The sequence below is a fragment of the Apteryx mantelli genome, chromosome 1, assembly GCF_036417845.1.
Source record: "Apteryx mantelli isolate bAptMan1 chromosome 1, bAptMan1.hap1, whole genome shotgun sequence".
NCBI lineage: Eukaryota > Metazoa > Chordata > Aves > Apterygiformes > Apterygidae > Apteryx > Apteryx mantelli.
The window spans coordinates 35209826-35234922 of NC_089978.1; the positions used below are offsets into that span (position 1 = coordinate 35209826).

The following is a 25097-nucleotide window of genomic DNA, read 5'->3' on the forward strand; positions in this document are numbered from 1 at the left end:
CTTGGGCACTGCATGCAAATAGTAAAGGAATTGCAAGTTACATAGTGTAAGCCCAGCTTGGACACATAATATTGGCGCTGCCTTCCAAGTCAGGACAGTTTAGGCAGGATTTTCAAACATACCAGTTATAGGTGCCTAATTCAAACATTGCAGTTTTTCTGTCTTAAACAGTTGCCTGAACCTCTGAGTGCTCTCCAGAGCTGGCGTGTCCTGTTGGCAGCAACGGCGAAGTCAGATGCCATAGGAGACAGTCTGAATAGGGGGCAGCCCAGATGACTTAAGAGTCTTTTTGAAAGTTAGTATTTGAAAATCACACCCCTGTGCACACAGCATAAATTAGTCATTGTGATGCTGTTCATAAGTCTTTCTTGAAAGCTGCAAACCTGGCAAGTCTTCAAGGAAAGCATGAACCAATACCAAAGTGATCTGTGTGACCTTTATTCATCTTTACACCACAATTCAATCTTCTTTTGCTATTTCTAAGGCCTTGTGTGAATGCAGAGATACACAAGCATAATGAAAACTGTGTTTTATAGCTGGATTAAACTGAGAGGAAAGCTTTATATAGCCTGTTACAACTTTGAATAGAAATTGCTCAGTCCCAGCTGCATGGAGCTGAGCTTTGCTCTTCCTTTTCTTCTGCCTGTCCCAGTGTCATGCCAGATTTCATTTCAGAATTTCCAGATCTTCCTCTTCCTTCTGATTCTGCTCATCAGATATTTCTCCCGTTCTTTATTGTAAGTCTAATCTTTTGTTTTTATGGGAGATTTTGTTTTAAACCAAAGTCTGACTTGTTTTTCTGTCATTACTTCTACACTTCATTGCTTTTCAGTATCAGATTTTGTGAAAGCAACACTGATATTTAACAAGCCCATAATTTGCCCATCTTCTTTCTAAACTTGTTGATAAAGATAATGTAAAATAATAAAATGTATTTCCTTTAAAAATTAATGGGCTAGCATCCTTTTTTCCTCAAATAAATCAATACCATTACAAAGCCATCAGCAGCTGGCATCATAATCAGCCCTGCGGTAATAAATATATGAACACATACAAAGAGGAAAATAAAACTTGTTAACAAAATCTACTAACCAGGTTTTATAAGCAGTCTCAAAGAAAAAAAAAAAAGTCTTTTAAATTGGAAGAACTGAATTATCATCATACTGACATGGTCCCCTAGCTGGCCAGACAAGACAACTGAATAATCCATTTGAGCTCTGTGAGTGGAGTAACTTCACTTTGAAAGGAAATGCTCTGGCCATAGCAGAGACAATCAGCCTTGCTCCCAGGGACCATCAGAGATGATCACTCGAAAGCAGCACAAGATGATTACTCCCTCTACGCAGGGAAAAGTCTGTTCTAGTGTCTTTCACAGCATGTCAGTTTAGAGCTGTTATCATCAGGCAGACTCCAATTCTGTTCCTTAAAATGCATTCCATTTTTCCCACAGCTTTTACAAAAATAGGCTCAAATTCAGGAAGCGTGTAAGCAGGTGCCTAATTTTATGCCCATGGTTTTACATCCATTTGGCTTTAATAATGCTACTTGTGCGGCTGAATTTAGCAGCAATGCCTTGATGAATCAGTTCCAAAGGTAGCTGCCAAGTTTTTCTTCTCTGGGGGGTAAAGACAGCCCAAGACCTGCCCAGGTACTGGGTTAGATCCTTTGCTTCATTAACAACACTTCAGCTTTGGGAGGAGGGTCTATGCTTATCCTGTAGGACACAGCAGTTAAAGGGTTAACAACCAAACTTTCCATTTTTTTAAGGAAATAGACACTTCAAAGAGACTTACCTAGTATGCGTTTTAGGAGGATGTTCCGTTAACTACAAAACAAGTCTGTTGTGTTTTGATGCCTTTCAACTGCCAGAAACACTATTATCTAGATTACATTTTATTATGTTTTCTGGGTATTTCATATTGATATGGTTTTATACAGGATCATTACATATGAGACTAAATTTAATCCTGTTTTTAGTAAGCTTTAAGGACACTGAGGGATTATTTATGTAATAATATGCAAAGTTGCTATGGAAAATGCTATAGCAACCTAACATCTTCACAAAACCAAGCAGCCACTTGTGACAGCAATCTAAATTTACATTTATTTTAGTGTCATTTTATTGACATTCTTAGTATCTCATTTTGACAGCACTTTAAAATATGTTTTGCATTCATGCTAGAACAAAATTAACAGCATGTTGTTGGAATGAAGATGATTGTTATAATTTTTGGAGACAATTTTAGCATATTTCATTTGGGGTAAATAGTATTAAAACAGTAGTGAAAAGAAGTTTGAGTGCATCCCTTCTATTTGTAATACAGCAAACAATGCACATTGAAAGTAGCATTTTACAAGTCAGTGACAAGCTAAACTGTTTTTATTTGCTTCATATCCGAATGAAAATATTTTTTAAGAAATAAATGATTTTGTTATCAGAATTTATTTCAAATCCTATATCTTTTATTATAAGTTTCCCAGATCAGGATACAGGCTATAATTTTTCATTAGGTTTCATAAAGCAGGGAATCATTTCTGAATGCACTGAGTTGCAGTTTGATAGAGAATTTGCCCTATTTAAATGGAACTTCTCTAAAACATAGAATAACAGTACATGTTGCCCCATAGAAGGTTATATAAAAAGAAAAGGAAAAAACAAACACAACCCCCCCAAACAGTCTGAACCTTGTCCTGCGCTCACTGCAGTTAATAATAAAACTCACATTGGCTTCAATTGGAGCAGAAGCAAGCTCTGTATATTGATTTTCTCCATCCCCCTCCATTAAGAATCTTGAAGTGCGGCTGTAACATTGTTGAAGTGGGATGTTGGCAGCAAAATCAATAAAAGACAATATTAGAACATATGCTGTTTTCAGCTTCCTCACAATCTGATATAGATGGTATTAGCATCCTTCTCCAAATTACACTTCATGCTTTCTATAAAGTGACCTTCCTTATAGTGCCCTCTCCAATACTAAGCTTTTATGCTCTGTCTTACTCTTGTGTTTAGCCTTCAAGAGAATGAGCTATGTTTATAACAGTGAAGATGGTTGATTCTGAACAGGTCATAAGGAAAGATTCCTTCAAAAGTGGCTTCATTTGGCTCTCAGTCTAAACTCTGCTAGTGGTCTGCTATGAAAGCTTATTTTTATTTTTGTTTGAAATAAGCTCTTGGATATGAGTTTTCTTAATTATGCTGCAGTTCCTGCCCTGTTGTTTTTAGGACCTCTTTTCACTCCAGCACATTAGAGAAGTTTGCAGACACTGCTTCAGGGTAAGATTTAGGCACCCTCTTATCCACTCTAAAATCCATGAAACATCAGCCATTGCTAAGTTGCCAGAGAAGGTAACAATCAGAAAGCAGAATCTTTTCCAATGTCAATACAAGGTTCTAAACTCAGAACTACATTTTTTGCGAGCATTATTATCTCATGAGATGTGCAAGCCTGGACAAGATTTCCAAAGTAATTAAAAGTTTCCTCTTCGAGCCTGCAGGATCTCAGTCCCCTCGGGTCCAGCAGACTGGTAGTCTGTGATGTCCCTGCCTCTCAGGAGCTAAAAACCCACCCAGAAGAGCTAGTGCTTGAAGTTGGATGGCCATGGAAATTCCCAATGCTACTACTGATTGTTTTACTTTGATGAATACAGCTTAGGTTCAGAGGAATTTCATGATTTTCTGATCTTTATTCTTGGATTAAAGACTATCACAAGAAAATCAGCTTCTACTAAACTCACATATCCATAAGGTAGTGTTTTTGAGATCGATGTATTTTGTTTATGAAGTCAAGAGCCAAGTGGATTCAATGCTGTTTGGAGGTGAGTGACTTTCTTTTAGTTTTATTTGGTTTCAGATTCATGGCAGAAGGAAAAGAAAACAAGAAAAGCCATTTTAGATGTGAAATGACAGACTGAAGAACCAGACACAATACCAAAAATACCAATTTATTTCACTTCTCCACTAATTCAAACATGTGACTCCTTGAACACCAGTACATAAAACTGCAAAAGAGGAAAAGATGTTTCTTCTGTGTTAAAAAAGAAAGATGTTTTTTGAAATTCAGAGTTTGAACTGCTACTTTATTTTTACTTTTCAGTGGGCAAATAGCTGATTATCTTTTCATTTATTTATTGAGCTCTCCATGTGCTGGATGCATAACAAGTTGTTACTCAGGTTTAGGAACTGTGCCACACATGTCTTTACAGCAACTTCTATATCCCAGTGACTGTTGAACTGCTTCTATGATTGCCAAATGTCCACCTTATGTGTCAACTGAAGAAGATCTCTCTCAAGAGATTTAGGTGGTTACCAGTCCACAACATCATTTTCGTCATTGTTTCTTTGTCATGTATCACATATAGACAGTCTTCTCTCTCAAATTGCTCTGAGCTCTGGAGACAAGTAAGCTCTTTCCACAGTTCAGGAGGAACATGATAAAAACCAATAGCTCTCCTCATTTTGTCCTATTATCAATAGGTGTCTGCATCATCATGTTCTATTGATTGGTTTTGAGAGGCCTGTGCTGCTAGACCTTGATCCTGCAAGCTGCTGCCTGCTGCTGGGAGTGTTTGCACTCACCTTCTGCTCAACACCCACAGATGCAAAGTCCTCAGAGTGGCCTACCCAGAAAGTCTGGTACCAGGAGTATTCTACAGTTATCTCTTCGAAGCTACACACTTGCAAATTTCAGTAAATTCTGTTTCTGAAAGGACAGGAGGTATTACCAATCTCTGTAAAACCCTACCATCTGCGAGTCTGCACTGCATTTTATTTTTCAGTAGCTGAGAAGAAAACCTGCTAAACACTAAATTGTGGAGAAGCACAGTGGTCTCTGTTCGGAGATACTGAAGATGAAAAAGGCAGGATGGAGGGGAAGAAAGGAGGCTTTGGCTTTCAGATACAGCTCTTCTGGATATCTTTAGTGGAAATACTCCCCCATTTACAAATGAATAAATGGCTCAATAATTACTGTCTCTGAACACGACAGCCAAGAAGTACCAAGCTGCATGTGGTTATCTGCTAATGCTTTCCAAAGGGGTAAAAATGTATTTCCTTATTTAAGAGATTAATTTTCATCTAAAACCAAAGTAACTGAGGAAGTATTTTAGTATCATGCACAGTTTTAAAATAAAAAATAGCTCAGCACTCCAATCCAGCACATGGTCAGAGAGAAAGCTGGATAAATTTGTCAGGTATTTGAGGTGCAGCAGAATTTTGTAAAAATGTTGCTTGTCCTCACATTTATAGAAAACACATTATATTTATGAACAGGATTTGTCCATTATAAATTAGAGCAATTCAAAACACCACAGTCATCTAAGACAGGCCAGTGCCTATTGTTTAAGTCTGAATAAAATTATAGCAATTACTTTTACTCCTAAGAGATAACTGTCAGTAGCCTAGCTATACAGAGATTTAGCTATATACAATAAAGGTTGAATATCCTACGTGATCTGTGTATCATGTGTGCATACACATACATATAATCCATACGACTAATATCCATAAGATTATGTCTACCATATATGAAAGACTGAGCATTCACCAGCATGTCTTGTGTTACATGGACTTCAAAATCCATATCTTCAGTTACAAGGCACCATTAAAACAAGCAGAATTTTTCCTTATTGATGTGGGAGAAGGTCATCAGTGCCGCTTGGCATCTTCTCAGTAACCAGTGTTTTTCTTACTTGAGTGAACATATTCCTTCCCTCTTGAGACTCAAATGTCCTCTGTTGATTTTCAGTGCTACAGGAATACAGCCATTTCTTGAAAAACATCGATTAGAGGAAAAAGTGACTCCTTTGCTGGCATCTTTAAAGCACAGGCCCTGTAAATTTGGCTTAATGGTTCTATTTCTCAATTAGAAAGAAGGCAGAGCTACTAAAAGAGATTCAGTCCTTGATTAATTACACTTAACTGAGGTAGCAATTTTTGAAGCAGTTATTGGTAAACATAAAGCATAAGTATCTGAAAAATTCACCTCATCACAAACCAAAATCAAATACTTTAATGAGCAGTGGGGAGAAGGAGCTATTTTTTACTGAATTTTGAAAATATCTGAAAACTGCTACTATTTTTGATCAAAGTTACATATACCTCTACATTTGCTTGTGATAGCTTGCTTCCTATGCCTCTAGTCCAAGAGAACCAAGCAGGAAAGGCAAGGCAACAACCAACCCGACTCACAGTCCACCACAGCAGTCCTCTGCGCAGAGGCAACCATTTCCCATCCTATCTCCCCTTATGCACGAGCCAAATCCTTTGGCCTTGGCACACATCATGGGTGGCAATAGAGGAAATACAACCCACAAAGGAGAGGAAATAAGGGCCCTTTGCTTGAAAGAGGCAACCTGAAGAAACTGGTCTCAACAGGGCAGATTAATTAGTGACTGTCAAAATATCACTTACAAGCTATGTAGATCCAGTTCTCCAAAGAAATGCTGTCAAGTAAAATAGACCTAAACTGTGACAGGCTTTGATATTGTTGTAACAAGGTGCTCTCTTCCAAATTCTAAATATGCATTTCAGTAATGTGATGTGACAGGAAAAGTCCAAAACACTTTATACTGTAATTTACCTGGGACAGAAGTGGGATAAGAGGGGATTGGAGAATGTACTACAAAATAAGTATGAGTGAGGGAAGAGAGAGACATCTGAAAATGTTAGACACTTGGGAATTACAAATGAACCAAGAGATGGGCTGGTGCATTTTGAGCTGAAGAAGGTGGTCTAAATGTAGTCACTCTGCAGAAGAAAAAGACAGGAAGGTATGAAGAAAGGGATAGAAAGATAGATCTAAAGTGAGATATTAACCTTCTGTCTTCAGAGCCCTTTGGAAAAACTTAGTTCACTGATTCAGCGTTTTTTCTGCAGCCATGAGGGCTACATCAATGATCCTAAAGCGTGCTCCTGAGCCACTGACAATTTGTAAGACTGTAGCAAGTAGTCTGCAGCGGCTTCCTGGAACAGGCTAAAACAGTGAGATTAACATCCCTCTTTAGAGTTTTTAATTAAAAGTCCGAGTTTGTAAGAGCATGGAGAAACACAGAGAGCCAGTACTGATCCACAGTCTAAAAAATTTGGAAGCCACTAGTCCTGAAACTTAAAGCTAAGTTTTTCAGATAATGATCTCTCTGGGGATTTAAATAAAAAATCAGGTATGGTTAGACTCATCATAACATCACAAGAGCTGGCAGCACTGCTCTCTAGGGACATTTTTAGTCCACTGCTGAACCAGCATTTGCTTGCAACTTTTTGCCAGAGTTTTTATTAGGCCCAGTTGGGCCATAATCTGCCCTCTTTTTCCCTACATCTTCTTTGTTATTTGCAAAGAGATATGCTTCATTACACAAGAAATAATGAGTCTTCATAAATTACTGGTGAGTCACATGTGTAGTAAACCTAGAAAAGGACAATGCTATTGCCGAAGTCTGTTAATCAGGAAGATTAAGTTAATCAGGAACAATCTCTTCTCAGACAAGTGCTGTGGTTTCTCAAATGTTGCATCAGTCTGTATTGGGTGGGATAGATAAAACTGCAGTTAAATGATGGTGGAACTTTTCTTTTTTTTTTCTTTTTTTTCTTTTTTTGGCAGCATCTTACCATTTACTAATTGTTCGCTAGCAAGTTTTATGTGAATAGGAAGCCTGAAAATAATTCTCATGAGTATTCAATTTGAACATCTGGTATCATCATGAATGTAACTTGTATAATGAGCTTCTCTGCATTGAATGTAGGCAGCGTGGTGAGGAAAGGACTTTGAAGCAACTGCACCTGAGAAAAGGAGGCTTTGTGATAGAGTAAATCTCCCTCCCAGTGTGCAGGCCCTAACTCCCACTAACATTAATGGCAATAACCCTTCCACATATAGGATAATTAGTCCCCTTAGAGTTTAAATTTGCAGGTACTGAGACGTTCAAATGAAGTGTGCCTAACATTAGAAAAAAATGTGGAAATTGTTTCATTGTTTGGTTACATTATGTCTGAAGGGAGAAAGAAAAAGGAATATTCATGGCGAGGCTAGCTTGTAATTGCCCCAAATTATTTATTTTTATACCATTCTAATTCTGTTTTCAGAGTTTATTCAGGCTAGTTAGTTAGCTGTTTTCAAGCTTTAACCAAAGGAATTTTTTAAAAAGCAAAGTGACATAATCTATTTTTGTGGAAACAAGGGAGAACAATGGAAGAGGCATTTATTCAAAAATGCAGTGTAGGAATAATGTTGCTTTTATCTGCTAATATCAAGCTCCCATCACTGACACCTGAGCCCTATTTATGCTGCTGATCAGATAATTAGTAATTGTCCTTAGAAAAAAAAAGAAAAAAAGCCTCATCCAAGAATGCAAGGAAATGGATCACAGCCACTGTAAATATCAGAGGGCTCAAGAACCTGACATTGTTATAAAACTTGGCTGAAAAGATGCCTCGAAGTGACCAAGATGTAGCTTAGTGTTACTCTTCCAGAATGCTTCTTGGAGATACTGCCAAAATTTGCTTTGAACCATGCACAGAGCATGTATAACTAAAACTTCTACTCAGAGCTCAGTTTTTATAGTACAGTTTAAGAAAGTCAGCTCTGAGACAGGTGGGTTTATATCTGGGTAGTTAGTAATAAGGTCCTGAAACTTCATTCAGCAATGAGCTGGTAACTAGTGGAGAGTAGAGAAGGTCGGCTTTGATGATTTGTGATGGATGTGTCAATTAAAGCTTCTCCAGCTGCTCAGCTGTGTCCTTCCACCTCAGAAGCCATCAAGCTTTCTGTCTGTAATCATTGCCATGCTTCCTCACAGATGCTCGACGGACCCAACCTTTCCTAAGTAAAGCCTTATGGGTCAAAAATGAATGAGGTTCCAGTGATTTCTTTTAGTTTATGAAACTCTGAAAGTTTTCTCCTCCGGGGCAGCCCTAGTCTTCTCCCTCCCTCTGGCACATGCCAGCATGCACACCACGTGTCGTTTCTCACACAAGTGCTTCCTTTCGCCTGTTCGCATTCAATATGAAGCTGGTCCCATTACTTACTTTTTCACTTTTCCTCCACCACACCTCTGTTGTGACACCTTGTCTCTATCAGTCCCTAGATTTTCTCTTGGTTGCATTGCTTGACAGTTCTCCTACTTGAAAAAACAGCAAACTAGATAGAGGTTAAGGACAACTTTTATTGTTTGTCTTTATATTGGTGAACTTTGTGTCCTTATTTACGTCCTCTCACATTTTTCCAGTCCCTCAGGCTGAAAGTTCTTTGGAGAAGTAGCTGTGTCTTGCAAGTTTTTTTGACATTGTAAATGTTCTGCAATGGAAGTGATGCAGGCAGAAAATTACCATAATAACAGCCATCATTTTGACAGCTTTTCTTGTTGTTGTTATTAAAGGCACATTATACCATTTTAAACTTTATTTTCAAGTCAGAAAATTAGGATAATGGCATTAATAGAACTCCAATGGCAGTGCAGTTTGGGAATATGTTCTTCATCTGTTTTTATCCACCTCACTGTTTCAATACACTCAATGCAAAGTTCAAAAGCCTTGAGAAAGCTAAAGAGCTTAGACCAAAAGTCTGAAGACAGACAAATAATCACAGAAGTTGTCAGTTACATGATTTAGTTGAGTGTCAGGTCTACCAAAAAAAACCCCCAAAACCTGTAGAAAAATTTCTGCTAGTAGGACAAAAGGGAAATTTGAGCTCTTGAATTTACAGGAGGGATTTCTATTGTCGTTGCTATTGCTTGCTCACTTGTTTTTCCAATAGTATTTCCAGATTGCTGCAGACTAATAAGGTACTGCCTATGCATTTCAACTAGAAATGTTGCCAGTATGCGAATTATTAGTTTGTCATTAGTGTTAACTGTGATGTTATTAGGACATCACCTAATTAAGAAATGTACAGCCCAGGTGTGCACTAACAGAACTAGCTAAAATTTTTGAATTCCCTCTAAATTCTCCAATAAATAGCTAAATTCAGAAATTTGGGACATTCACTTTATTTCTAGGCTGCCATCACATGGCATGAGTCATAAATGTTACAGTTATGCTGTACTGCCTGCTAAGACTTACTGCACATTGGCTCCAGGGGGCATTATTATATATTAGGTTAAATGTAATCACAGAGTACCAGCTCAAAATAACAGGCACAAATCAGCAGTACTCATTAATAAAGCACATTATCACATTATCTGAGAGAGATGCCCTAGAAAGGCAAAGTCATTGTTTGTCTCCTCTGAGCCAATAACTATACCCTTAGACTTTAGTGGATTTCTGATCAGTGTCCTACTGCTTTGGGTCTAACCTAGATCCTGACCTGGATCCACCAAATGGAGTTTGTGTTCGCCACTGAGTTTCTCCCCAAATTGTACCTAGCTCTTCTGCCTCGACACAAGCAAATCCCACTAACCTTTTAGATGTCCTCAAAACCAGTGAGCCAGTTTGCCCTGTCTGTATATGTCTAATCTTCCTCCACCTGCTTCCCTTAGGATAGACTGGCAAAGGTATCACTTTGCATCCCTCGGTGTAAATGCTGTAAAGTGCGTATTGGGCAGGTTGCCAGCAGTGTGTGTTTAGGTACAAATATTCTTTTCCATTTGCAGCACAGGCAGTTATTTGGAATTCTTGTCAGAGGTTTCTTTTGATTTAGTTTCCTTGAATAGAGTTCTTCTGTAAATGCTCTCAACTTTCATTGTCTTTACCCGAAGAAGCTTTTTTGCATGTTTCACAGAGGGATTCTGTAGATGAGTATCTGAACTACTGATTTTAAAATGGCATAAGAAGCTGGATTGAGATGAGCTGAGTAAAGTTACGGGGCTGAAACATTTTTTTAGCAAAAAATACATTCATCAGCTTTATCAATGAGGAAAAAAAATTAATGTAAAATTTGAAAATGATGTTTACTTTTTAAAATGCGGATTTCCTGTTCCCGAAAAGTCTCTTTCAATTTTAATTTAGTATTCAATGAAAATCCTTTCCATATGTATAAAATTTAAATAAACTGTTTTGTCTGGACTCAAAAGAGACATTGCTCTGAACCCAGGATAATTTTAATTTTAATTTACTAAAATATAAATATCATAAAATTATGGTTAGTTTATGTCAACACAAAGAATGTTTTGATTTTGTTTAAAACAGTTAGTTAGCCAGTGCCAAAAGAAATGGAGCCCAAGGTCCACCAGATGTATTTATTTGGCTTATTCTCCATTTCATGACTTCTTTGGTTACCACTCTGACCTCACATATTAGGCACCCCCTATTTGTAGTTTTAAATTATATAGCAAAAGAACTATGTAAATGAACTCCATATAGTTTGGGGACTCTTATCTGTAATTAGTTCATATGAAAGCTTGTGACAGTTCAGTATTCTATTACACTGCTGCTATGTGTGTTGCATTCTCCTTATTTAAGGACATATTTCTACCATGGTCTCTGTCTTTAGTTTCTCACCATGAATGGCTAGACAGATCACCAGAGTGTATAACAATACTAATATGAATTTGGACACCTCTGGGTGTGACCTAATGTCACAAACTTATCTCTGCTGTATTCTCACTCCCATACTTCATGTTGTCTGGGATATTTCCATTTTGCCTCAAAGTAGATTGCAACCTCTTTCAAGCACTGCCTTTGTCTTTTGGGGTCTACAGTCTGCAATAATGGAGCACCCGTCATTGTTTGGGACTTCTTGGTAATACTGGAATGTAATTATTGTCATATAGGTTTGAATACTACATGTTAAAGAAATAAAATAAAGCAATGGTATTCAGAGGCACAACTGAAAAAAAAACTTCTTTTAGCAGTAAAGAGCTGTATTATGTTTCTAAAAGAGAAATGTGTTGTTTTCTTCACTGTTTATATGGAATGTGATTTGTTCCTTTTGGATTAATTATTTTTAAAAGCCAAAAAGGTCCATCACCTATAGGTTGCTTGTACTTACTGAAGTAGCCCTTTCTATTTCCCCTAATTTGCTGCCCCTTTAGTAAACTCCCCATCCTGTCCCCAGTTCCACTCAGTAGCTTGAATTACCCAGGAGGAAAAGAGGAGAAGGAATTCTCCAACTGGACCATGGTGTGACCAAGAAAATATTCCACAGCAGCTTTTCCAGATAAAGCAGCCTGAACCTCAGCTGAATCTAGGTCCTAACTGCCCCCCTTTCAGTTGAGACAGTGATTAGCAAGTACATAGGCCTTACTCTCTTCATCTCTACACCAGCATTCAGAAGTTTTTTCAGATCTAGATTGAGTGATGTACGACAGATGAGTTATTGCTCCCAAGACACTGTTAAAACATGAATACTTCCATGTTTGTCTTCCTTGATGCCCTCAGAGAGCAGAAGGATACACAGTTTCTGGCTGGAATTGAGTATTGCATAATATTTTTTTTTAATTGGGGAAGAGTCTGATTGGTTGGAGGAAGAGGATACAAGTGAATGTGTCATTTTGTACAGTTTTTTACCTGTTGACACTCCAAAGAGGACCCATAGCGTAATGTTTAGAATTTTTGTTCAAATCTATCTTTGAATTCAAAGAGCAAATTTTTGACTTGGGTTCTTGTTAGACTGAGGTTTTTATTTGCTTGGCTTCTTTTTTTTTAGCATAGCTTGTTGGCTCTTGCAAAAAAAGAGAAAAAAAATTTTTTCATCCTCTTATTTGCCCATTGGGCTCATCATTACAATTTCTTGAGGGCAAATTTTGTCATGGAAGGATGATTACATGCTTTTCAGAACAATTTAATTTGATGTAACAATACAGTAACTGTTGCTAAATCTTCAAGGGCGATGCTGTAAAATACCCAAATTAGATTCAATGACCAGTCAAAGTGTGTATTTGAATAGTAGCTAACTGTACCTTATTTCAGATAATGCATTTTTTTTTATTTTCAAAATAGTAAAAATTATTCCAGAAAAAGATTGTCCTTCCAGAGTTAAAATATTTTTATCAGTGATGAAATGCTATGACATTCTATCTAAATGACAATACAGTTTCATACAAATGTTGAATCATGTTATCCCAGGAAACAGGGGGCTCTATCTGTGGAAGGTCTAGTCAAGAGAGGCCTAACATTAAGTGGAGTTAATATACAGTTTTGTATAATTTGGAGTTTAACCATATTGCTGTTGTAGGTAGGCAAGAAAGAATTCTGCAATATCAAGCCTGAAATCATTTAATCAGGAATGTAAATCAGTTATGTGGTTCAGTTACCAAATGCTGACAGAATTGGCAATGATAGATTGTTGTTTTTTAATTACAGCTGCTCTGTAATAGTGTTGTGTTATCAGGTTCCAAGAAGGAAAATAGTATAGTATCATAGTTTGCTATGCCAAATGACCGCTGATGCTGCCAAGTATAAATACCACCAAGAGTGAATTCTTCTGTAGGATGAATAACCACATCCCTAAAATAATGAATGCCACACTTCCCTATATGTATTTATGTTCAGATAATTTATTTAAATAATGTTCCTAGTACATGCTTTATAGCCTTCTGCCTTTTGCTACACAAATTTCAGCTTATATTGCAGACTGTGCAAGTCATTTGGCAAATGTAATTTCCATCCCTGCATACTAATCGATTTCTTCACAAACACCTGCTATCAGTTATGATAATAAAAATGCCATACTAAATTGAAAAGGGGCCAAATGGAGCTTCCTAAGGAAACGACTTAAGTGTCTTTCAATGTCTTTAATGTAGTAATGTTCTTGTAGTGCCAACACTTTTTTTGAGCATTTGCATTTTATATAATTTTGCTCTATTACATCATTTTTTCTGTCTAAATGGTTCCTCATAACTATTGCTACAACATAATTCATAGGGAGATTGGAGAGGAATTTCTCTGTTTTCCCTCTCATGGGATTAAATCCAGAGAACTTTACATAGTCAAAATTCCTTAGTGCAGATCTAATTGGAACATCTGGCTGCTACAGTCATATATATATTAAATGATTTTATCAGATCCTATAACATCACTGGAAAAAGTTTGAAAGTCGATGGGTGCTTTTCCTTGACTGCATGTCAGTTTCTTCTGAAAATATAAGTCTGAATTTAGCAGCCGGATTGCAAGTAGTGTTTGAATTATCCAGCATCACTTTATGGTTCCTTCTACCTCAGGAAATAACTTCCCAGTGACGGTCTTTGCCAGAACCTAATTGTTTTCAGCTCTGCTAGATCTTGCCTCTGCTCTGAAATGTCTCACTGGCTTTCAGCTGTTTTGTCATTTCCCCTGACAATGTCCTCTGCATTATTTGTAAGAAAACAATCCATTTTACTGATTTCTTTGCATTTTCGTTTTCTCTTAGCTCTAGCCGCCCAAGCTTATGCGCTTAAGGAAGAGAATGATAGTCTTCGATGGCAGCTGGATGCCTACAGAAATGAAGTGGAGCTTCTGAAACAAGAGAAGGGACAGCTCTTTCGAACAGAAGAAAGCCTTACAAAGGACCAGCAGCTGCAGTTCCTACAGCAGACAATGCAAGGCATGCAGCAGGTATTGCTATGGAAGAATAGCAAGGGTCGTCTTTTTTTTTAGGCGAGTGTTACCATGAAATTGTGCTGTGCGCAGGACTATTTATGAGTCATGAAGGGCCCGATCCTGATTTCTTTTCAGAGTCAAAATCTTACTGATTTTAGGTGGGGGAATGGGGATGAGGAATTGAGTCATTTTAGGAATCCATAAACTGTAAACCCATCAGTTCTTCAAGGAAACTACTTATGTATGTTCTGCTTGGGAATGAACCATTTCCCCTATTTCACTCCTCACTTACTGAGCCCAGCTGGCACTAAATCTGCTCAAAAGTTCAAGAAAGTTTTTCCAGGGTAGCATAACATTCATCTGCATCTTTAGATGCATCTCCACTTCTCTGCATTGTCTTTTATTCTGCTAACTCTTGTTTGAGGATGACTCGGACATCTTCAGCTGGTCCAGTCTGTCTGCCTGCTTACTTGCAAGTAGATAGCAACATCAGTGTTATCTTCCAAGCTTGTATTATTGATCCTGACCCATGGATGTCACATTTACATTCAGGCGATGCTTTAAATGGTGCAGTGCAGCAACAACGCTTTTTCTCTGATTCCAGTCAGCCAGCAGCTGCAATGTGTCCCTACAGTGGGTGCTCAGTTTGTCATATGCATGTTCCCTTGTTTGTCAGTGTGCTCCTGACACTGAGCAAGGCAGGCCTTGGCAAGCATGTCCAGACTGTTCCCCCTGCTTTGTCTGAGGTATCTATTAACACATAAACACCTTTCATTTAACATATGCGTGTATTAACTTCTTTCTTGTCCCAGCACATATATTCAGCTACTACATAACAGATCACAAGGGCAGTGATTCACCATGCTACTGGGTTGAACTCTTATCTAGAACTGATCTCTCAAGTATGTCATTGCAAAGATTAACTTTGCCTCCTTCGTGTATGCCCAAAAGGAACACGTATGCTTCTGTATCCCTCCTGGTTGGTTAGATTCCAGAAGGGGACAAGTCATACCCTATCCCAGATTATACTAAATTATTTTTACAACTCAAAGCTCCATGGCCAGGAAACAGTCATTTCTGTACAAACTGCCTGGCTGGATTAACGATTGTATTCCCATCACAGTACCGGAAATCCAACAAATCTGAAAATCCTGCTCAACACCTAATAACAGTGCTGAAGATGTGCTTAGTCAGTTCCACGCATGTCTTATGAACATCTAAGCCCAATCTAAGCTCACAGAATTTTAACAAATTAAGATGGTTTATGGTATAGTGGAGTCATTCTCAACAAAATATTTGAAAGAGAAAATAAGCCATTGATCATTCATGGGGTAAAATTGTTTCTGAACTCAAGAATAAAGTCATTAATCAGAAATTCTTAAGGTTTCAGTGTACTTTGAGAGATACACTTGAGTTCTATTGATAGTCTTATCCTTATATAAATGAATACTTAAATATCACTGGCTTCATTATATTTACCCACATATATAAAAATTTGCCAAATTTCAGCCTGGTGCTAATTCTCCTTTAAAAATAGCAAAAACTGGGCAAAAATACTACTAAACCAAAATGCTAGAGCACTTATTCTCATTTTGCATTATTAGTTTTCTACCTAAGGTCTGGATGAAGGATAATCAAGTCTGTAGAATATAAATAGATTGCTATTGTAACTTCAAGCGAACGTTAATATTGTAAGCCAATAGCACAGAATAAATTATTTACTTATCTCTCCATTCAGCTGAGCCATCGACACTGCAGACCCTATTCTTCTGAGATTTTTTTATGTGCATGGTGATTTTGCTGTGGGTTCTGAATTTTTCTAGTTTGCCATCTTAGGGTCAAACCTATATCTCAATGGAATATAATTAGAGATGGCCCAAGGAGCTGGAGAAGACACTGTAGATAATCCAGTCTGACAATATGCTGAGGAGGGCAGCAACACAGAAGCACAGGAGGTGGAGTTCAGAATATTTGATGGGACATTATCAGTGAATTAAGCAGCTGCATGATTACTGTCACAGCTTTGGATTTCAATTATTAGCCATAATCATGACATCCCATGACCTTTTTGCTTTTCATGCAGTTCATCCATGAATATTTAGAAATAAACCTTTGATTTAGGTAGACTATTTTATCTCAGCTTGATTTTGTAAATGCTAAGAGCTGACAGCTTCAGCTGAAATCCACCAGTATAGCAGGTGCTCAGCATCTATGGAAATCAGTCTCTCTATGAAATATTAAACAAATACCCAGAACTTGAGTGGTAATAATTTAACAAGAGGACCTGTATTCCCTTTTATCCTTTTGTATATATTCAAATTAATTTCAGACAAGGTAAACTGAATACCACTGAATTCCTGAAGCCTAATGCTGAAGAACATCAGCATTAAAAACTGTATTCTCCTTTCTTCCTCTCCATTCTCCCCTGCTCTTTCATAAACTTCCCCTTCTTCTAACTTTGAAAACTAGAGAACAATTGATTTGAGCTTCAGTCTGAAAAGCAGATTTATCTGAGAAAAATTGATCCATTTTCTGAATCAAAAGAATTTTTGTAAACATATTTGGTGCCAAACAGTAGGAAATAACACAACATCAATGTATTTTTAATGTACTTCCATCATCTGGCCATTTTTCAGGATTCTTTCCCACATTTGGAGGACTGATGAAACGATTGTTTATTTTCTCTTCCATCACTCCTACTGCTCCAAAGTAGCATCAGCGAAATTACATAATATTTGCTTATGAAGTATATCATATGGGCGGTAGTAGCAATATGCTATTTATTGTGTCTAAAAATGAAAATCCCTTGGACTAATGACATTGAACTTATGGGGTTTTGAGTCAACTTCCTCCATAAAATTGTGTCACAGTTTAATTTCATACCCACTGTGAGATCTCAAACAAATGGAAAGAATGTCTTGTATCCATGGTAACAAATGAGATACACTTTACCTGAATTTGAGATGGAAATTGAATTAACTTGCCACTGCTGCACAGGTGGTATTGCCTTCAATTTATTTCTATATGAGAACACACATACCAAGCAGATCACTTTTTGAACGGCTTTGTTTTTCAGTAGTGTTTGGTATTCTGTAAGAAAGTCTGTGATCACAGGGAAGGATGTTTTTGTTGTAACTGTTTTTACAACACTTCACAACACAGCTGTATGAATTTTTTAAATTTAGTCTCCCTTTCTGAAATGTTTTACCAGATAAATGACTATAGGTAATACAGAAAATATCATCTAGTATTGTTGCTTAATGCTCGCCGTTATAAGACTCGGTTTTCAGTGGATATATAACTTCTCCAAATTTTAACCATTTGCATTAACTTATTCCATGTGGAGTAGCAAGCAGAATTCTTCTGAAAAATTCTCAACAAAACATTTCAGCCAGTTCAAGAACAAGACAGGAGAACTATATTTTCCTTCTTTCTTGTCCAGTAAAGAAAATTCTTGAGGAAATGCACTTACCACCTTTATGCTTTGAAACAAGGACTCAGAATTTCACAGTCAGTCAGTATTGAGTCAGTGATGTGGTTTCCACATCCTTTCAAAAATGTGCCTTAAATCGGCAAAGTTACAAGCCTTTGAAAAATCTCAGCCACACAGAAGATGGCACTCATTCATGCTAGTCTGTGAAAGTTTTACATTTTTACTGAGTATCCGGGGTCATTCATGAACCATCTCCATAGCACAACCACCAATGCAATGTTTTAAGGCTCAAGTTAGTCCTAAGTCTACAGAGCATAGCTCAGGTCCTGCAAATATTCTGGCTCCTTTAGCATGGATCTCTACTGCAACTAATTAGCTCCACTCTTTCATGAGGTTTAATCAGCCAAGGTGTGATGCCATGCTTGCACAGCTGTACAAGCTTGTTTGCCAATAGTTTGGTAATTTTGCACAGTGCTTCATTGCATGGTGTAAATATGCCATGACCATGTTCTTTCCCCTCACAGCTCCCTGAGCATGATTCAATATGGGTTGAAATTAAGCTCCTGCCTTCAAGAGAGTGATCCAGAAATACCTGTGTAACCCGTGCTTCTGCCTATGTTTTCTCCTGGAAACACACAAAGGTGCCTACAGTTCTGCTATTGCACGTGCCAGGGTGTATTTGGGGTGTTTAAGAGGCAACTAACTCAGTGCCCAGTCCCCCAGGGATTCATTAGCTGGACTCAGACCGGACTCCTAACATGCACCAACCGCACAAGCTCCCCTTCATTGGCAGTTGTGCGTAAGAGCCTAGCCATGGGGTCACTCCATGAGGAGGGAACATGCGTGGGCACCTGACTTAAGATTAGTGCTTGGGGTGAAAAGCAAAAACAGTAGGAGCAGTCCTGGGTGGTAGGCGCAGAGCTGACATAAAGACTGATATGCTGATACTGCTGACAGTGACTCTGTTGGCTCTGGATGTCTCAGCTGAGCAGATTCTGATCCTGTTAATGACCAACATGGGTGTCACTCCGATGCAGCGTGATGAAAGTCCTCTTTTGTCTTGTCTTCTTTTTTTCCCCGAACGGTATCAATTTCACTCAAACAGCGATGCAGACTGAAAAACTGAGCACTCAGAAGCCAGGAACTGCCAGAACTACTGTCTGTATATTTTGCTTCATATATCTCAGAAACTGTTCCTCACTCAGTGCTCCAGACAGAGTGCACAATAAATCATCACCTGTTCAATATTTCCTATCCTCATTGTTCAGTATTCAACATGGGGTCTTACTGCAAAGGCCACATTGCTTCTGACATTTCCCACCTACTGAGATTTAGCTTTTACAGTTTACTTATCATTTAGCAAGTGTAATAAATAGCACATGCATCTGAGAATTATACGTCTCATTTGAAAGGTCTCTGGTAAATACCAGGTGACTTTAGCAATTGTTTCAAGCTTTCAATGTGCATGTTCATCCAGGGAGGGATGGCTTGTTCTGTGATGTGCCTCATGGTTATGGTCTGGAGGATGAGCAGACCTGCTGGAGTACATTGCAGCTCCTTCCTCATACTTGCTGCTCCCTCTGAAGGAAGATGGCCAGTGTACATCTTTGGTGACAAGGACTATGGGGTGCACATCACCTCCACAGTACAGACAGTCACTGGGAGCCGGATTAGGCTCCTCTTGTGTAAATGAGTTGGCACAAGGCTGTGTAGAGACATATTCTGAGCAAGACAGTATGTGTCTAATGCAGAGTAGGAAAGTCAAAAGTAGCTAGTGTTGACCTCATTGTGCTGCCATTGAAATGAACTGGATTTCTACCATTCCTGTCCACTGGAGCAGAGCTAGTGCCGTGCCAGGCATTGGATTGTATCAAACCTCCTTGCAGAGCTAACAGAAATTTTTATATGAAAGATGACATTGCTCAGGTCTTTCCGGTCTTATCCTCTCTGAAAATAAGATCTTTATCTTACAAGTAACAGAAGAACTGACTATTGCCACAGTCTACTCTCCTTCAGTGGGAGCAGGGAAGAAAAACACATTTCTGTCCAGGATGATTTCAACAGCTGGTAGGATGGGCCATCAAGAGACCTTTTTTCCACCTCATTCTTCCACCCGATCCACCATCTATTAAATTCCAGCAAACCTCAGCTGGCATTTAGCTCTGCAGTTCTCAGATGCTTCGCAGATGTTCAACTGTAAACTGTCACATCCATTCCTTTCTCTCACATGCAAACCTTCCGAAATGTCAAAAGTCACAGACACATTTGTAGATGGCTGAAAACTGCTGAATCCAGTGCCATGTGAGTGCCATGACCAATATAACAACCATTCGCCTTTAAGTACAGATGCTCTAGCAGCAGTTTAGTACTGAGATTAACGTCATTGTTAGGTAGATGAAGCATATTATACTTATATTTATTAATATATTCTGAATGCAGAGGAACTTTGTAATCTTTTTTATCCACCTACCTTTAGCTCACCCAACATCTATTCAGCACACAGCCTACCCAATGTACTTATGCACATCTATAAACTGATTCTTCTCCAAATGCGGTATTAAAGAGTAAATAAAAGAGATAAAAACGTTACCCCCATATTTACTTTTTACCTGCTGAATAAATAGACCAGAATAATTAAGTTGGAAATATTCCTATTACTCTCACCATATGAATTCCAATTAGATCTTTCTATTTTCCTATAAAAGTAGCACTGCGGTAGTAATGGTAATATTGATCATCACAGATAATTTTCTAGGGGAATGGATAAGAGATAAGTGCAAGGGACTGCACCCAGTGCCTGAAAGTTCTCTTACAGGCCTCTCTTTTATCTTCTTCTTTTCATACGGTTGATATTTGGAATCTGCAAGAAATATGTCTGCTTTCAAGACAGGGAGAAATGTTCCCGTAGGTATTCTCTTTGTTCCCCTGTGCTTTTCAGGGCTCTGTACTGTACTGAGCACATTCAAACTTTCAGAAAATACTTAGTCTTTCTGATTATATTAAAAAAAAAAGAGCAGCTGGCAATTAAGTGCTAATTATTTACCAGATCTCAGACAAGCCAAATGGGTTCTCCTCTGTGTTTAACCACCTTTCCTTATTGAAAGTAGTGTTTAATTTCCTGCTTCTGCCACCACCACTTCAACAGTGTTAGGGGAAGTGTAAATAAGGACCTGCAGATGCTTTAAGCACCATATTCTCTATAGCTGCTCTGAAAGTGGTGAAATGGTGGAGGACTGAACTGTTATAGCATCTTGTCTGCTACCACTGGTAGAGCTAAACAGAGAGTGACAGCACAAATAAGCAAGTTGGAGAGAAATAATCTGGTGCACACATTTCATTTTAAATACAAAACAAATCAACTAGTATCTGCATTGACATGATAGTGTAGTCTTGTGTTGGCGAAGTACAGTTCTCGTAAGTTTTACAGTCTAGCAATTGTACACGAATTCTTTAACAGATTCCTAAATATTAGAGATGTCTTGCTGATTACATAGTTTCCAAAGCATTTGATATTTTCATTGCTAGGAACTCTGCTTTCATTACTAGGAACTCTGTTTCAATGAGAATAACACTGGGCAAATTGACTCTCTTCCCTGATGTCATTTGTTCTCCTAGCCAAAATGTGTCAGGTGTTTTCATTCTCCTTTAAAATGAATTAAATATTTCTTCTTGAATAGGAAAATCAAAATTAAAAATAATAATAATTTGTTTTGCTAAGAAGAAGAGTGCTGTATCATACTCTTTTGCAGTCCATGAAAGAATAGATGTGGTCATACAGTTCAAATGCTGTTGCCTGGTGAGGAGGTATTGACAATGGATGGGTACAGGTGGAAGGCTAGAGAAGAGGAGGTTGCTATGAATGGATGATCACGTCTTCTTCTGATTGTGGATCAGACCAGGTACAAACTGGTTGGCTTGTAGGACAGATGCAAGGGCAGAGGGAACATGACATTCATCTGGGTTTAGCCCTTTACCTTTGATCAGGATCAGAGCAAATTATAAGTCCGCCTGCTCACTCACCTATTGCCAGCAAGATTCAAGGGCTATCTAACATGCTAACCACCTCATTTAACAAAGATAAAAGGGAACTTTACTGGTGAGGTGTAATTGTTTTGGTCAAAGAAACTTCTCCCTTCTGCAGGGCACCATCAAATCGTGTAATCTGCTGTGAAAGTCAGATCCCAGAAGGGAATCCCTGATATTTGCGCTAAGTAGATACTTAGATACCAGTAGATACTAGTAAGCTGGGAGGATTTCACTTCTGGGAGGAGGGATTGATACTTTAAGGTCCATAAGGACTTAGGTTTTTTCCTCATTTGCTGTAACAGTCCATAACTGATCTAAGCAAATTTGCCTTTCTTGACTGGAGAAAGAGATATGCCTAAAACTTACTTGACAAATAAAAGCTGTAGTCTGTTTTCTAAGCCAGCCATTCCCTCTGTTGATCTGCTGTTCAGCCGTAAATACTGCCTCTTGTAGTTAGCATGAGTGAATTACTATGCCTCACAGAAACAAAAGAAATGAGAGCTGATTATCATTCAAAATATTCTTTAGAATCATAGAATAAGGTAAGTCAGAAGGGACCTCTGGCAGTCACATATGCCAATCCCCTGCTCAAAGCAGGGCCAGCTTTAGAGTTGTATCAAGTTACTCAGGGCCTTGTCCAGCTGAGTTTTATCTCCAAGGTTGTAGAGTCCACAGCCTCTCTAAGCCCTTGTTCCAGTGTTTGGCTACCCTCACTATGAAATGTTTTCCTTGTATGTAATAGAAATTTTCCTCATTGCAGTCTGTGTCTATTGGCTCTCAGCCTTTCACTGTGTATCTCTGAGTAGAGCCTGACTCCATCTTCTCTGTTACTTCCCATTGGGTAGTTTCAATGTGGCATTTGTCTGTCTTCTGGTTTGATATTTCTTGGGTTCAATCCTGCCTGCTCTCTTTCTGAGTGCAGCAAAGCTGTTGGACCTCTGCAGTCCATCTAGTAGCAGGGGGAGGAGAGAATAGCAAACATCTCCCTAAGAAGGCAGTAAGAAAGTGTTCTTCAGTAGTGCCACAATACACCCTCACCCATCGGGTGTGCCCAGTGCCCTGTTCCCTTCCTAGGTGGTTAACCTCCCAGCATGGAGCAATCATGTTTAGCATGCGTTTTTTCCTCTGGTCAGAGAGCCAGGAAAAAATCACTTCACAGGTGGATGCCTGAAGGAGCTGGATTGTTGATCCACATGCAGTTTTTCACCAGCTCAGGCCCAGAGTTGGGGGATCAGGGCTTGGACTGTTTTATTGTGGCAAACCCCAAGATCCATCCTAACAATGTCATCCCTATAGTTCATATGATACAGGTGGACCCTGAGAGATGGGAGGGATGAGAAACATTGCTCTGTTACACGATGTTTCATTTTACTCCCTCAAAAACCCCACAATCATATTCTTTATTTTAATCATGTCTTGTCATACATTAGGATGCCACATATGTTACCGTTAGTGTGGCAACATGGCTAACATCCTTGAGGGCTCATTTCTAAAGCTTCTTTGACTTGTCTTTCACGTTCTTCTGTTTCCTTGGTGATTTGTCTGGCCTCATCAGCGTCTTGTTACTAATGCATATTTGCTCAGCTGGGAAGTCACTTTCTCATTATTCAAGCCTGCCATGTGCTGGCCATTTGTGATATGGAATCTTGTCTCAGCAACGGAGAAAAACAACCTTACAGCTAGTCCACAGAAGTATTGACAGAGGGATCTGTAATTTTATTTTGCAATAGATTATGCACCTGAGGTTTCATTTTGACTCATTATTTCTTTTCCTTCTACCTAATGAGGACTCTGCCAAGAAAAGTTTACCGTGCCTCCCCCATTTATTTGTAAAAAGTTTCTAAGACTTTTGAAACACATTTTCCCTTGCTGAGGTTTGTCCTTTTCCATTTGGTAAACTCTAACTTCTTTTTCTTTCTATAAAATAAATACGGAACTGAAACAATGAGGTTTGCTTTGGGGGGTAGAGGGGAGCAAAAGAATAAAACTCCAGAAATTGCTAGCCTAAGTGGGCTGTCATAATTTTTAGGTGGTTTCCGAGGTCCTTTCAATGCCTATAATTTTGTACTTTTTAGATCTCTAATTCCAGTGTAGTATAGGAGAAATGGTTGCCCTGTTGCATAAGTAAGAACTGTTTCCCCAAGTTAGTGTTTATTATTCAAACCTTAGTTTCTTCAGGACTGAAAATGATAACCTTGGGTGGGATCAAGCCTGCCTATTTCAGGCACATCATTTTAGGTACCTAGTGAATCAGATGTCCCCATTTTTCCTGTATAGGGATGTACAAATATTTCCTATAGGTAGCCAATGGAGAGTAATATGTTGCCCATCAAACATTACATGGATAGGAGAATTCAGTTTGCTTAAGTTCAGTAGGTGTCCAAGATGTCTGTTCAACTGAGTTGACTCTGTTAGGCTGAGTAACATCATCCCCCTTTGACTGATATTGTCATTTCTGAAGTATTTGCCACAGATCTTTTTTGGAAGCCCTGTAGTTACTCCAGAAACTGGAGGAAGAGTCTGTGCCCCCTTCATGTGACTGAACTGGAGAGGTTTGCTGCAACTATCTGTTACCTGTGATCAAAGTCAGTGCTCCCACCTCAGAGATCCTCTTTACTTCTCTTTCTTTTAAGATCTTTGTAACCTTTTCATATTTCTTTTCAAGCAGCTGTAGAGAAAGCCATCACCAAAATAGCAGGGGCAGGACAATTCAGCTGTATAACTGTTAAACTTGTGGCAAATGCTGTTTTTCCTTTTTTATTATTCTGTCAGCCTTACAGTATCTTAAGTACAGCCTCAGGCTTTGTGGTCTCTTCTGATCTGCCCCGATTTCTTAGAATACTAAGTTGATGGTTTCATGCTGGAAACCATACTTTCCTTCTGAGAGACTTCTCTGTCTTGCTAGGCTGTGTGTGTGCCTGCGCTTGTACATATGTCCATAATTTATATTTAAAAGTATACACGTAACACTGCCTTTTGGGGAGAAATAAATAACTGTGGGCAGGGAGGAGAAGAGGAAAGAGAAGGAGTATTTCATGGCTGCACAGTGATACTTTCCCTTTAGGGATTCTCATATATTTTGAGTCATTGTGTGTTGTTCGGCTGTTAGCATTCTTGGCCACCCTGGCACCACATTGTACACAGTCTGAGTAATTTAGCTACCTTCCATAATGCCATCTATATTTAATGCTT

At 38.6% G+C, this 25097-nt stretch overlaps 1 protein-coding gene across 9 annotated transcripts in view; it reads left to right on the top strand.

The window, feature by feature from the left end:
• ENOX1 (ecto-NOX disulfide-thiol exchanger 1) overlaps positions 1-25097 on the top strand; it is a 367098-nt gene that overhangs the window by 306447 nt on the left and 35554 nt on the right. For all 9 annotated transcript variants that reach the window (XM_067292384.1, XM_067292410.1, XM_067292413.1 and 6 more), the window contains one exon: positions 14277-14461. In XM_067292384.1, the coding sequence (XP_067148485.1) occupies positions 14277-14461 (185 nt within the window). The remainder of the gene's footprint in view (positions 1-14276; positions 14462-25097) is intronic.